Source organism: Falco naumanni, chromosome 8, assembly GCF_017639655.2.
Source record: "Falco naumanni isolate bFalNau1 chromosome 8, bFalNau1.pat, whole genome shotgun sequence".
NCBI classification, from domain to species: Eukaryota; Metazoa; Chordata; class Aves; order Falconiformes; family Falconidae; genus Falco; species Falco naumanni.
In genome coordinates this window covers 51620352-51635948 of record NC_054061.1, presented here as the reverse complement: position 1 = coordinate 51635948, position 15597 = coordinate 51620352, and the positions used below count along the sequence as shown (strand labels likewise).

General features: G+C 38.0%; 1 protein-coding gene across 1 annotated transcript in view; it reads left to right on the top strand.

Annotated features, from left to right (window-relative positions):
- The window catches only part of FAM117B (family with sequence similarity 117 member B), a 28511-nt gene extending 13608 nt beyond the window's left edge, over positions 1-14903 (top strand). Inside the window, 5 exon segments of the mRNA XM_040604593.1 lie at positions 312-425; positions 4394-4537; positions 5558-5783; positions 6647-6767; positions 9012-14903. Coding sequence (XP_040460527.1) covers positions 312-425; positions 4394-4537; positions 5558-5783; positions 6647-6767; positions 9012-9330 — 924 coding nt within the window. The 3' untranslated portion in view covers positions 9331-14903.
- Positions 14904-15597: the final 694 nt, after the last annotated feature.

The following is a 15597-nucleotide window of genomic DNA, read 5'->3' as shown; positions in this document are numbered from 1 at the left end:
ATTAAAATTTTTAATCTGAGTATGTGGGAAAGTGTCAAATGCAGGTGACATTCTTTATTAAAAGAGGAAACACAACAGTGACCAAACTACTTTCTAACTTTATGTACGTCAGGTTCTTTCATTAAACCTTCAGAGCTTCAGCTGAACTGGTAGCTAATATATTAGGTTTGCAAGAACTTGAGTCTGGTTTAGTGCTGGCAATAATTATGAGCATTGTGGTAGTAAAGAATTTTAACTAAGTGATGGAATAATGAAACTATGTGTATCTGAATATATCTGGTGAAATCTAATGTGAATTTTTCCTTCATTAGATTGCAAAATTGCGTCAACAATTACAGAGAAGCAAACACAGCAGTAGGCATCATCGCGATAAAGAAAGACAGTCTCCATTTCATGGTAACCATGCAGCCATTAACCACAGTCAGGTAAGGACATATTGGGTAGCTAATACTATTTTTAACTCCTTTCAAGGTTGTGATTTCTCTTAAAGGGAACTTGGAAGCATGACATACAGCTAAATATGTTGTAGCTAGGGGTGATTTCTATGAAATAGATTAATTTCATTTGACTTCCTTGAGTGTATGGGGTTCCAGAGCTTTTTATTACTTGACTGGGTTGGCTTTGAACTCCCACTTTCAAAGAATTTTAGATAATTAATCTTTCCTTAAAACAAGACTCATAAAGTGCATTCTGCAGACTGTACAAAAGGATGACAGACAAGTTTAATCTAAAATCATACATTATCTTTTTCATTACACATTTGCATGTAGAATATGGCGTGGAGCAAACTGGTGGTATAAAGATACACTCAAAATTGTACTTTTTGCTGATCATGTTTTATGTCTTTACAATAGCAGTTGTCTAATTCTGTGATGGACTGATTTAGAGAGCTTACCTGACAAAAAACAATTCAGTGGGATTTTTACCTACTCTATTAAAAGTATACTCTTGATGGCTTCGATCAGCCTTTGTAAGATCACTTTTTTCCCCCATCATTTATCATGTGTTGAGACTTAAGTAGTAATCACTTCACAAATTGTAATGTTTAGGCTACCACATGTTCTGTGTGCAGTTTGTCTCAAGACTGGTAATGAGGTCAGGTTCACAGATAATAATTTTAACTTGATAGCAGGTTGAAAAAAATCACAGGCTTTTAGAGACACATCCTTTTTCAAGTCTGTTTTGTCTTAGTAACTTTGACTAAACTTCCCTATTGGTTTTCTTAGTTTTTCAGAAGGGTTTTTTTTGCCCCTACTGATACCTTGTGAACCTGTATTTGATACTCACACAAGTTTTTAACAGTTGCAAAAAGAACAAATCCCTCACAATTGTCATGCAGATCAGTGTAGTTGAAAGAAACTGTGGAACTGTCAGTGTTGTGAATTAGGGAAGTACTTCAGCTGTGAAGCTTCTCTGCAAATCTAATCATATTCCCAATTACTCCTGAAATGCAGTTAGCATTGTTCTATTAAATACCGTACACTTCTACCAGTTAATGAAAACTGTTTCCTTTCTGTTGTTCCATCCTTCTGGAAATAATTTAGGCCAGGGAGGGAAGCTGTTGTGACATCAGCATGTGTCCTGCTCTGCAGGTACTTACCCATTCTGATAAAGGATGAAATAAAAAGTGGAAGGGAGAACCATACGTGCAGTCCTGAGCAGTGGAGTGCATTTGTAGATGGAAGTCAGGTGTCTGAGTGAGTCTTTTATACTTCAAGACAGGAAATAAGAAAGTAGAACAGCACTGTGAATTTCTCCTGTACTGTTGCTCTTAACTCCTACTGTATACAAATCGGTAGCATCTTTTTGTCTCAGACACTAACTTATCCCTGCTGTAGTTCATTTAATTAGAAGTCATGAATTTTCAGGACGTAAGTGCTTCCTGAATTCAGTTTGAATTCTGTGCTACTGAAGTACTGTATTCAATCTCGAAAGAGAAGCTGTTTCGTCCATCTCCTCTTCTGTATAGCAGCAGAACGGTTTGAATTTGAAACAGGCTGCCTAGTACAAATTCCTGCATTTTGATCTGCTTTACTGAAGTACGGGTGCACTGTAGCGTGCTGCTGATAGTGACTGCTGTAGCTCAGGACAAAACAGTCCAAAATGATGAAAGAAGAAAGGTAAATAAGAGGTTTTTGAGAAAGCCTATGAAAATTGGTGAGACATGTTTAAAAAAAAAACAAACCAACAAAACAGGTCAAAATACTTGGTGCAGGTTATCCAAATTTGTAGAACTTGTTTGAAGATTTGTTCTGTACTTGTGGGCACTTGAGGCATTCCAAACAAACAAAAAAATGCAATGTACTGAGGAACTTTAGGTGTAGGCCTTTCAGTATGCTGGAGAATTACATGCAGTCTAACAGGTTTGGCTTGGTATTCTACAACCTGTAGGTTTCTGAATGCTAAGGTATTGTCGCTTTAACATTAGATAATCTTTGTGGGTTTGAATTGTGAAAATGAACAGTGATGCTCCTACTCTGAAAAGTATCCCCCCAAAATTATGTATATAATTTAAAAATCATAATTGCTTCATGCTCATGAAACTTTGTTGCTTGTATGGAGGCCTTTTGCGTTCTGCCAAATTTTAGATTACATGAATAAAATATTGCGCAACAGATAATTAGGTTTTGGGCTTGTGAAATGGACTATAAAATATAAACTGAGGCAAAGCAGCTTTTCCAGCATTGTGTTACAAAACAAACCATTGTTTTTCTTGGTAAATTTTGTGCCATCTGTGTCGAGCTACTTGCAAAGGGGGAAAGTTACAGAAGGCTTCAAAAAGAGTAAGTGAAGGTTTAGATTAATGGCATTTAGAGGCTGCTTTCTAAGTTGGAGTGAAAATCTGTAACTGTAGGCATCAAGGACAAAGTTCCTAGGCTTTTTCATTCCTTTAGGGAACTGCTAAACTAGAATTTCTGGCAGCAGCTCAGTTCCTTCAAGATTTGTGGGAAGGACTGTGTGGAAACACTTGCAGTTAGTGATGAGAGTATTTAGAAATTTTTTTTACATTCCCAACTTGAAGGAAAATTGCAGTTGTTGACTCTAGAGGGTCACACGTGGATTTCTGAGCTCAAGTTGTTGGATTCCTGACAAGACAGAGAAAATGTGTTAGGAAATTGCCTTGGTAGTCCCTTCACAAGAGACCAGGTAAACTCTGTTTAACATTTTGGAAGTGGCTTACTTTTGTTGTTAAAACTAAAAGAAGTGATTCCACTGGATTTATTTCCTCTTTTCTTCCCTAGTAATTAACACCTAAGCTTTGCCACAATTCTTGGGCTTTACCAAATTTTTTACAGTGGTTCTTACCACCTAAGCCTCCAACTGATTGTTTAGTTGTGCTTCTTCTATGATTTTTGTTTGAAGAAAGAAATCCACACAATCTCTGTGGAGTAAGTTTGTTAGCTCTTCTTTCTCTCTACTTGGAATCAGGAAATAGTTGGTGAGTAACTTGATCAAACCCTTGCTGCTAGCTACTTCCCCCCCCACCCCCCAGAGCAACTGAGTGGTGTTTGTTTGCTTGTTTTTTCATTAGGCCGGGAATGTTCCATTCTACCTCTCTTTACAGGAAGAGGGGTTTGGAGAAAGGGCATGGTCTCCTCAGGTGATCTCAGGATGCTTCTGAGAATGTTGCATTTTGAATTAATTGCATGGCATTGAATCTGTAAACAGGAGCCAAACCAGTGGAATCTTCCTTTGTTCTTGTTGTTAACGTAATGGAGAAACTAGAATTGAGACCAGAGCTGTAGTCAGATGGAAGAATAAATGGATAAGGTCTTTCAAAATACACCGGATTTTTAAAAAGTTAATCTTAGTTCTGAAGCAACTATGTATTAAAATTTGGGATTTTATTCTTTCTGTGGAAGTCGTCCTAACTTTTTTGTCAACCTTTTATTCTGGCTTAATATAGTTACTATGCTGGTCTTCATTTCAAACAGTGCAATCTTAAGTTTATGGAATAGGTAACAGCAGACGTTCATTATTATTGTATTATAATGAAATTAGAAGTGGTAAATCCAAAGGGAGTGAAATTGGGCTACAGCTGACTTCAGAAGGAACGCGAGTATGTTCTAAAGGCTTCAAAATTACTTTTAAATGTTTACTGTTAAATTTTCACTTTTAAAGTGATGTCAAGCTGGAGGCGGACCATATCAAGGGAGGCTTTGAGACTAGATTGTTGAAAGCTTTCTCTGCTAGAAATTGATTTACAACAAAATTCAGGATGTCCATGTCTTTGCTTAAGGCATCCATTGTAACAAATCCCTATAGTTTCATTTAAATCCTTGATACTGAGGTGTAGGTATGTTCTGTTTGAAGGTTCACTTTTGGGTAGAAATCAGTAACTGTGTTTTTTAAGTAAATCTACATTGGTTTCTCACTGTTTCTGGTTCTTCAGGCTCCCATCCCAAAGAGTGCTCTTGTTCCTGTGATACCTATTACCAAATCAACAGGATCACGATTCCGAAACAGTGTAGAAGGACTGAATCAGGAGATTGAGATAATAATTAAGGAGACGGGAGACAAAGAGGAGCAGCTTGTTGTATGTATCTGCCACCACGACTGCATTCTATAATAATTTTTTTTTGCCTTTGCCTTGAGGTTTCTTAAGTCATAAGCTTTATTTTCCGCAGTTCTTGAATTAAATTTGTCTGGAGTTAACTCTGCTTTCTTTAACAAAGGTAGTTGAAAAGTCTTTTGGAAAGCAAAAAGAAGGAAAGAGTTAAAGCTTGAATCTGAACCTTTTCCTCTGTGATTACTGTGATACAAAATAAGAACTCTCAGTAAAACAGGGGAAAAGACAAAAGGTCTGTTCTCAGAGTTTTTGTAGTAGCTTTTTCTTTGGCTCATGCTGAACTGTTCCTATCTCAGCTGAAGCATAACGTGCCCGTTTTTAACTTTCATTTTATTTGTAGTTATTTTTAGAGATAAATTTAATAATAATCATCTTCATGGCCTGATACTTTAAGGGACTGGAACATCTTTCATATGAGATGAGGCTGAGAGCTGGGACTGTTCAGCCTTGAGAAGAGAAAGCCCAGGGGGGATGTTACCAATGTGTATAAATATCTGATGTGCAGGAATGAAGAGGAGGGAGCTGGGCTCTTCGCAGTAGTGACCAGTGACAGGGCAAGAGGCAGTGGGCATAAATTAAAAAACATTAAATTCAATGTGAACACAAGAAAAAAATAAAAAAAAGAAGTGTGAGGGTGCTCAAAAAGAGAGCAAGTTGCCCAGAGACGTTCTGGGGTCGTAGTTTGTGGAGATACTAAAACCTGGCTGGACAGAGTCCTGGACAGACTGCTCTAGCTGACTCTTGTTTAGCAGGGGTGTTGGACTAGATGATCTCCAGGGGTCCCTTCCGCGCTCAGCCGTTCTGTGAAGTCTTGAAAAATGTTCCTAGTTTCTGAACCCGACTTATTTTCTGTTGGAATCTTGAGTAACAAATAATTTTCGACTTCAGGCAGTTTTATGGAACCTGAAAAAACCCTCAGTATTTCTGGACTTAAAGAAATTCCTAGCTAGACAAGAGCACCTATCTGATAGCTTTTATTTTTAACAGCCTCAAGATGTTCCAGATGGGCACCGTGCACCACCTCCGTTAGTTCAGCGTAGTAGTAGTACTCGCAGCATTGATACCCAAACACCTGGTGGAGCAGACAGGGGTAGTAACAACAGCAGCCGCTCCCAGTCAGTATCTCCAATCTCATTTCTTACCATCTCTAACGAAGGCAGTGAAGAAAGTCCGTGTTCTGCAGATGATCTTCTTGCCGATTCCAGAGATAAAGGTACCGTGTAACTTTAAAACTTCAACAATGCTAAAATTTAAGTCACTGCTGTGTGCATAAACACATAGTAAAAGAGGGGGTTTGTTTCCACATCCATGAAGAGATATTAGAATGAAGTTTTTTCTTTTGTAAGTGATCTGTTTTTTTCCAAATTGCACCAAATACTGTGTGCACACATCTGCTGCTCTGTAACTGAAGCTGGATAGATGTGACTGAGGAATGTCCTTCCCAAACAACTTTGTCTTTAAATAATGGATTCATCAAGTACATTAAGCAAGCTGAAGAGCAAGAGTGTGCAGTGACAGGTGGAACAGCAAAGTAGGCTAGTTCTGTTGTTTGTGTCAGGTATTTTTTGTAATCTCAGGCAAAATGGGCAACCTTCCAGCATTATAAATGCGCCCATAAAAATAAAACTGTTTGGGGCTTTTTAATCACTTTTTTTTTTTTTTTTTTTTAACCAGAGGTCTTCTGAGATACACTAGGAGAGTTTTATAATTTAACATAAACCTGTTGTGGTTTTTAAGGAATGTGGCTTTTGCCCATTTTGTTTGGCTAGATGGGACAGCACAGGACTGTATGTTCAGTGTATGTTCAGGTCTACAGTTAAAAACTGAAAGTTTCTAGGAATGAACAGAGATTGCAGAGAAGTCTGAAAAAGTGATATGAGGAGAAATAGAAAGGAGGAAAGGGATTGAGATGAGAAAGCTTATTTGCAGATGAAGACTTGGAGGCAAATTAAAATGATTCTTAGTTTTATAATGTTGGTAACAAAGTGGGTTTCAATTTGGGGGCATTTAAAGATAGTTATTGGGGTTTTTTTATAGTGTGACACATTTAAGTAATGAAATAATCTTTTCCTACAGAGAATGGGAATAATTCCCCTTTGCCAAAATATGCTACCTCACCAAAACCCAACAACAGCTATATGTTCAAGCGTGAACCTCCAGAGGGCTGTGAAAAGGTGAAAGTCTTTGAGGAGAGCTTGTAAGTTTGGGGTTTTTTTTGCTACATAAGAAATAATATTCAATATTCAGACTTACCCACTGGTTTATTGATTTTTTTTTTCATTATTATTATTTTTTGTCAGATCAAAACTATTTATCCAGTTACTAAAACCATGCTAACAGCCTGATCTCTCTTATTTTGTGTGACATATACTGGATATATGCATGTACTTTATTGCTGGAATTTTGTGTTAAGATAAAAATATTGAGACTTGGATTTTTTTCAAACTGGCATAACTTGAGAGGACTCTCTCTGACCTGGCAGGTAGTGTGGGAGGAACTCCATCAGGTACAGAGAGATGTAATAATTAGCTGATGCTCCTGCATTACAGCTGCTATGTCACAGCTTGATGGGTGCATCCAGTAATTTGGACTCTGAATACCATATTGTTTCCAGCTACATCTATGTAATTGTGCAGCTTGTAGTGACAGAGGAGTGAATTTGACCCTGGGTATTTGATGCTTTGGTTATTCTGAAAAAGCAGACTTTTGTAATTGGAAATAGTCTGTGGGTTTTGTTATCATTTACAGTGGAATTTTTGTACCCTTATGTCACTTGTATGCAATAATCTTAACCTGTAGTTAAAAATTCCATTTCATCGCACAAGGAGTATAATTTGGTTATAATCCTCTTATGCCTGTATTATCTCAACAATGCTATCTAGTATAAGTAGTAATTAAAAAAATTATAGGTACCTTTGTGTATTTTCCATCTCTGATCTCTGCAAATGGATTTTTAAGAGATCTGTATGGCCCCTCCATAGCAATGTGGAAAGGGTTACGCTAACTTAAGTTACCTGTTTCTATTTTTGGAGTGTATAAGGTATGTTGCCAACAGACAGATAGTCTTCACTTGTTTCAAGAACATGTTCTGCTGTGATTTGACTTGCATTTCCATTTTTTTGGATGTCCTTGCTGCATAGCTGTAGGACTGTTCTGTTGTGGAGTGAAACAGGCTTCTACAGTTGTTTTTACCTACCTATGGCAGTTCTTAAGACACTGCAGTCTCATGCAAAGATCTTTCACATCTGGTACTTGCTTTTCACATGTATGTGGAATACATGAGCGTAACTGTTTAAAGCTCAACCTTTGTTTAATGTTATTTCTATTTGAAGTTCACAGTATTTTCATTTTGGAAAAAAGTTCATAAATGGGGCTGAATTTTCTGGATAATTGGAGAATTGGCTAACATGACAATGTACCCTATGTACCCAATGAACAGAATTGCTTTTCAGAGTAGAGCACCTCCTACAAGAGTATGCTGAGAGATTGGCTTCTTTGGCCTAGTAGAATGAAGGTAGAAGTGCGTATGGCTGTCATGGAAGAGAGGGGGAGGTTATAGGCTAAAGGACAGTGCTGGCAACAAGTAAAAATGAGTGTAAACTTGTGATGGTTATTTTCCAGCAGAGAGGAACAGATTCCCATAGTTTTGGCCTAAAGTAGAGTTAGACTAACTTAGCAGATTTACATTGCAGGGTTAGAGATAAACGCAGAAGGCATTCCAGTGCTGTCCACAATTTCCACCTGTGTCTTTCATAAATCATGTCTCAGAGTTGGCTGAATTATATGCTGAAATGGCAAAACTTCAAGGCAAGATTTAAATGTGTTCCCCGCTTCCTTCCCAGGTTACAGGTACTTGATCATTAATGCCACTTTGGAAATAATACATTTTACTCTTTGCATAGAGTTTTTAAGTAAGATGGGCTCATCTTTTGCAGAGATTCAGGCCACAGTCAGGCAAACATGCGAAGGAGGCAAAAGTTTGGAAAAGGGCATCCCCCTGCGATCATGAACGGCTCCAAGATAAGCAGTATTAGGAATGCTGCCCTGGCAGCTTGCTTTCACGAGGCTTGCTGTATGGGCGGTGGCAGGGGCAGAACTTTTTGGGTTGTGAAAGTTTCTGGAGAATACTTTCTCATATGTTGGATATACCAAGTAATGGACAGAGTTTGTTATCTACAGCATGAAGGTAGTGGCTTCCTTTGGTGTGGAGACAGCCTGCCCTAAGAACGTGCTGTTTATCTTGTAGAATGTATAAACAAGCAGTTTAAACTACCTTGCTGTTTGCTGCATGGTGCGAGTCACTAAGGCATTACTGAGTAGCCGAAATACTTCAAGCTTAAACCTCAACCTGTCTCTAGTGGTGTGTTCAGCCATACATACCTGCCATTGCCAAAATTTTATTGCTCAATGTCATTTTGAAACTATTGTATTTTATTTCTAGGCCAAAACCATTGCACGAGATTCCAGCCTTCTACTGCCCTGACAAGAACAAAGTGAATTTCATTCCTAAAAGTGGCTCTGCTTTCTGTCTTGTCAGCATCCTCAAGCCGCTTCTCCCCACACAAGATCTCACACTTAAGGGCACTGCACACAGCCTGTCTGTCTCTTCTGGCATGACGCCCAGTTTGTTACAGCCCATTACTATGGCATCATTGTCTGCAAACACAGATCAGGACAGGATCTCTCGTGGAACAAGTACAATAATACCACAGACCTCTATACTCCAGCAATCGGGACATATTGAGGAAGCTGAAGGATAGATTTAGCTTGTCTTGACGTTTTTCTGGGCAACTACTGGGAAGAAATTGGAACCAGTTGACTGGACCTTTCTGATCACGCTATTTGCATTGTTTTAACAATTTATGGCACTGTCATAATTGAACTGTTTGTATATTTGACAGTTTGGTAGCACATTGAGAAGTTCAGGAGGATGCAGCAGCTGATACTATGTTGCACTTTCTGCTTATGAAGACTCCGGGTCTGTTTCTCTCCGACTTTTTTTTTTAAACACTGGTGAAAACAAAAGCTGTCATAATCCTTTGCCATTTAAAGGACCAGTTGTTGTGATGCTGTGTGTCCTTTGACTTTTTCCCATTAAAACAATAATCTCAAGACCAACCAGCTGATCCCATTACCATTGTAATCTACAAAGGGAGAGGCAATAAGATGGTTTTGCAAGATGTCTTTTGTATGAAAATGTGTATTTTGTAACAAAAACTTGCCTTTTCTGGTGCATAGCAGATGGTGTTTAGAAGACACTTTCTCCTGCTCCCCCCCCTTTTTTTTTGTAGGGAAGGTTCTTTTTTACTTGGCTGTTTTACAGCTACTGGGACCAAAGGATTGCTGAAGTATTTCAGCAGTCTCAAATTATGTGACCTTGCTGAACAGCCTCAGCCCTAAACAAAATAAGACAAGTTAATATGTTTGAAACTTTCAAAACAGAAGAATATTCAAAAAACAGTGTTAGTATATAGTGTACTTTTTTTTTTTTTTTTTAATTGGAAGCTTGTGCTTTGGGTAAGTCACATTTTTAAAACTACTTCCTTCACAGAATCCCAGCAATGTTGGTTTATTGAGTGGAAAGTTGCATTTTAAAGCAGTTGCCCCGGTATTGTTCTATTTGTCCATCGGATTTTTGTGCAGGGGTGGGGAAAAAACACGTTACCCGCTTACTCTGTATTCTTTGTTTCAGAAAATATGCCACTTGCCTCTTATAGGGTTGCTGGGCTGCTTAATGGAGTTAGTCAGCCTGAATCATTAATCACTCTTGGCACAAATTTGCTCTGATGTGACTCATCACTGTATTATAGACCTTGGCCACGTAATACTGAAATACCTGTGCATGGTTTCCTCCCTTTTGTCATAGTGGTGTTTTGTGTGTCCGTTGAAGGTGATTGTTTGTCAGGCATGGTATCTTGTTACACAGAAGTTTACAGCAGCAGATACATTCTCCCTTTTTGACTAGCAATGTAGGCTGATGTGTAAAACAGAGGATCTTTTTTGATACCTGGTCTGTCCTGATATGCAACAGTTCATGGTTCCTTTGAAATTACAATAAAAGATGAAAATGAGGGGGAAGGGCAATTGCAAGCAGGAACTGTTCAGGAACCTCAGTGAGGTTTCTTATGTGTTCCTGGAGTGCGTTAATTGGGTTTGAGTAAATACAATATAGATATGCAAAAAACTGTAGTGACCTGCAATACCAGTGTTGTATCAACTTATACAACAAGCTGACCTTGTACCTCTTACTGAGTTAAATTCAGTAATGTCAAAGTAACTGAAAACCATGGACAGTCTCTGGGTCTGAATATTGGGTTGTTAACACATGAGCAGTTCTTGCTGGCTTGCATATACGTCGTTTCCATGGAGCAGTTGCATACTCAGGTCCCCTCATAACTGCACCTATTCAAAGATGATACTGCAAATATAACAACTTTGTTCAGTGCTTAATATGCTAAATTTGGTTGCAGACATTTCACTTGGGAGAAAAAAACCAACCCTGCATACCTGTGCAAATAATAGTCATGGTTTTGGTGCACATTTACTGTTCCTTTAAATCCTACATAAATAACTATGATAGCAATGTACTTTGCTCAACAAGTAAGTGTAAATCACACTAGCATGTGCCATTCCTGTGTTCATAGGATAACAAACCCTTTTTAAAACATTATGCAAAAAATTCAGCAAATGAAAAATGTACCAGGAAGTATTAAAATATTAGACCTGTTAAATTAGCGAACAAGCAGAACTTGGTTTGCTATCTTTCTTTCCATCAAAATAGACAGGATTGTGCAGATGGGACTGAAGAACTCTGTTCTGAAGTAACAGCTCTGATTTATGCTGAAGAAGGTGTTGAGGGACAGGGCTTTGAAATAATGTGGCTTTGTGCATCAAATTTATAGAATTTGGCCAGTTGATAATTCTTTTCTAGGTTTGTGTATGTTAATTAGTTTCTTCTGAAACAGTTACAGTGCAATTTGAAGCCTAAAAATTACTGCTTTAGATAGGTTTTCAGGTGAGGGAAGTGCTTGTAAGTCTGTTTTCTATTTCTGTAACAGTAGCATGTAAAGATCTTCTCCATCAATGCCAAACTGCCTAGTGCTTTATCAGGAGATCTTAACTGAATGGTTAAGAACCAAAGGGCTAAAGTTAACAAATAGCCTTTATTACAGCCTTGAGACTTAACTGACTTCACCAAAACTGCATTCTGATGTTTTTCATCACAGTGACTCTCCCGAATAGCAGTGGGCTTTCTTACCCTGGGACTTTTTGCACCTGTTGTTGTAGTACTTGAGCATCTCTTTGGTAGTTTACATTGTATGTTATTGGACAGTGTACTGTACAAATTAGTGAGCTGCTCTGATAAAAACCAAATGTATATTTGTGAGGTTTTTGCTTTTTATAAAAACGAACTGCATTCAGGACAATATTCAGTCTTTTTTATATGCAGGACAACTCTACTATTGCTGTGGCAGCTTTCCTTTATTACAAATCCATGCTAAAGACTCAGAATTAAGAAAATATGACAGCTCTTGTTCAGAGACAAGCTTTTACATGTGTGCATACATACAAAAATTAGCCTTAAAATTTTAATGTGCTGTCTTGTGCCATAGCAGAGCTGTTATATATTTAAATCAGTTTCAAAATAGCTTTGAGAGTACATGAACCTTTTTAAAAATTCTTTTATGTATGGAGTGGGGTATTCTGTTTTTCTGGGAGTTGACCCATGCATTACTCAAGCACAGTTTTACTGAAAGACTTCATGTTCTTTTGGCATACTTTAAATCCTAACTATGCATAGACCTAGTCAGTTCCTTGATTGCCTACTTTGTAGCTGAAGAAAATGAAAGGTCTGTTTTTATGCACAACTTGACACACTTGATATTCTAGTTTTCTTGGTATTTTACACTTTTAGCCACACTTAAAAGTCTGGTAGCAGTGTTCAGTAATACTGACAGTTGATTATGAGATACAGTAAATGGTGTTCCTCCAGTTAAAAATTCTACATAAGTCACAAGGATGGAGGTGGTTGTTCTTGTGATGAAGGTCTGTGGTGGCAGCTATGACTGTTGGAATCCTTGTTTTTTAAAAACTGAAGGCGCAAGGGAAGAGGACTTCTTTGTTAATGTTTGACCTGCTTCAACTGTTCTTTCCTTGTTTGGTGCTGTAATCCTGTAGCAACAAATTTAAGTACTTGGAAAAGTAGCAGATAATGCTTGAGTACATATGTCTTGGAAAGAAATTCTTGATTGCACACATATAACCCAAATGAGGAAAAAAGGGAGTGAAAATTAAATATTGTATACTGTGGAAGTAAATGATTACTGTGTTTGATTCACGTAAAGCAATAGCAGCTTTTAAAAAGTATGTTTGGTCTCAGGGCTATTTTTTTGGTTGGTTGTAAAATAAAATTTACTGGAATTCAGAATCTGAGATTGCTTTGGAAAACACTGAAGCTGAGCCTTTTGGGAAGAAAAAAAAAAAGTCATATCCATTAACCCTTCTTCTGCCTCAGGCCTAACTCCCTGTTGCATAGAATTCAGTGATACAGCAATAATCCATTGCTGAAGTATTATCTGTCCTCTCCTGGCCATCTCTGAAATGCTAGCTGTCTTCATAGTAACTCACTGTCCATGTTTCCTTGCTGAATGTTTTCTTGCTGAGTACCTGACAGCTTCCCTTTGAAACTGAAAGGGCAAAGGAAAATCCACAGAAAGTCACCAGAGACTTGTAGTTACAAAGATCAGTGCTGCAGGGTGACTGCTTGGATATCTTGATTTCCATTTGACTCATCATGCACAGGCATGCATATAGTCTGCATAGATCTGCTGCTTTTATCTTTATGGTCTGAGGCAGGACTGGTATTTGTAAGAATCTTTTTTTTTTTTTTGTTTTCTTCATGGACAGATTTGCAGATCTGTTCTCATCTGGAACTGATGCACACTTACACGTATCTCAAGAGCAAAGCTTGTGTGTCACTCTTGTTCTCATGAAACGAATATAAGCTGCAAAAAAGACCCTTGACATAAAAACATCCAAACACTTGAAAATGTCAGGACTATGTTTTCTCCGTGTAATTCCATTGTTTAAGTGTGTGCCCTTCATCAAATGTCATAGCCTAGAGATGTCGTTATGGCTTAGACCCAAACCAGGTTGGCATGTATTAAAAGAAAAATGTTTGCTCTTAGAAAAGGTAACAGAAGGTATGCCCTTGCTAACCTAGGGAGGTGAAAAGCACTGTGGAAAAATTGGTTACATGGTGATCAAAGAGTTCTTCTGAAATTGTTTTTCTAAAGCTTGTGAGATGTACCTGTGTGTTTTCTTGACAAGAGTTTGCGTTCAACTCTGAAAATGGTTTCTGCTTTTATTTGGTTTATATAAAGAATGACCTAGATGCATTGTTTCGAAACTGTTACTTTGCGTGTCAAGTGGAGAGAGAATGTTAATTATTCACAAGTGTTTTGTGAAATTCCAGTCCTGTACCCCAACTGAACTGCAACGGTCCCTTTCTGAATACTCCAAATGTAAATGAAGTCCTGTTACTGCTTGCTTGATTTCATTGCATGGTATCAGTAAATACTTAAGGTATGGTCTTTGTTTAGTAGTTCTTCACTGGGATTTGTATTTGACTACAGAGACTTCTGTAGTGTTGACGACAGGTCTTATCTGAATTGCAGAAGAGGACTTGGCCTGATAACACTGCAAATTAACATTTCTTACACAAATTCCTTTTGAAACAATTATCTTCGGAAAATACAGCTAAAAAAAATAAATTAAAAACCTTTCTGGACACCTCATCCACCCTAATTGTCAATGTACTGATAGATAAAAAGAATATTGCTTGGATTTATTCTAAATTATTTCATTTATTGAAGCATGCAGCTTTTGAAGGTAGCAGCAAAGGGGTGTCCAAAACGGCCATGAGATTTGCCTTTGTATGAAATCAGCTGATACGTTTTTCTGTGTTACGCTACGATAACTTGTGGAGGTGTTCTTGCATATGTTGTACTGATAGGTTACTTGTTGCACGTAAGGTGATTTTTATTAGCAAGAGGAAGGGATATTCTGCAAAAAGGGCCTATTCTGAGGTGATGTACAATGGTGTACAACTGGAGCAGCTCAACTAATTTCAGTGGAATTCTTGATTTACACTAGTCTCTTTGCTATGTGTAGTTATGCCAGTACTATTTTGCACAATATTATTTTGGATTTTGAGTTCTGATTTGTGAACTGTTTCTACTGAAAACAGTGAAGACTTTACAAACTGCAATAGTGGAATGTTTTTGGGATATTTTTTTTTCCCCCTGAAATAAAAAGTCATCACTTTGAGCTACGGGCTAGTCTTGGATTTATTTTTAGTAACGAGGTGTTTTGTGTGCTCTGACAGCTTAAAGATTTGCCTGAGGATTTACCCTGAGGGTAGTCGGCATTTTTACTTCAAATATAATATGCACTTTTAACCTTTATCCCTATCCTTATTCCTCCAGTGCATCCTCTGAGAGTAGTCCTGGGAATCTGCCTTTCCCCATCTTCATCTGCAGTAGGTTTGATCAGTTCCTGAGCACTTTACAATTCTGCTGTTAGAGGAAGATGCCACAAGCCCTGGATTTTGGGAACAGAGAGATTCAGCATGTGTTCTCCTGGGAATGAAGGTATGGGAACAGGACTGAGAAAAATGACCTGGATTCCTGCTGGTAGGTTCATAACACTGTTCAGTAGAACGCAACTGCCGAAGCCTACCTGGGAAGGTACTTAAACTGTTCATTGAAATAGTCCCATATTCTGCATGTTTCTGTTCGCTCAAAACAAGCCTCTTCATGAGGAGAATTCGGGGCCCGGGCTCCTTTTATGTTAGAAATAATGAGCTAGTTATGTATTTTGGGGTTTCTTGTATTAAATTTGTCTAATTTATCTGAAAGGCTTGGAGCAGTTCCTCTTCTGGAAAATGATTGTCGGCTATATTTCTTTCCAGAATGAAGAGAGAGGTAGAAGATTTCCTTGAATTTTGAGAAATTGCAGGATTTCCT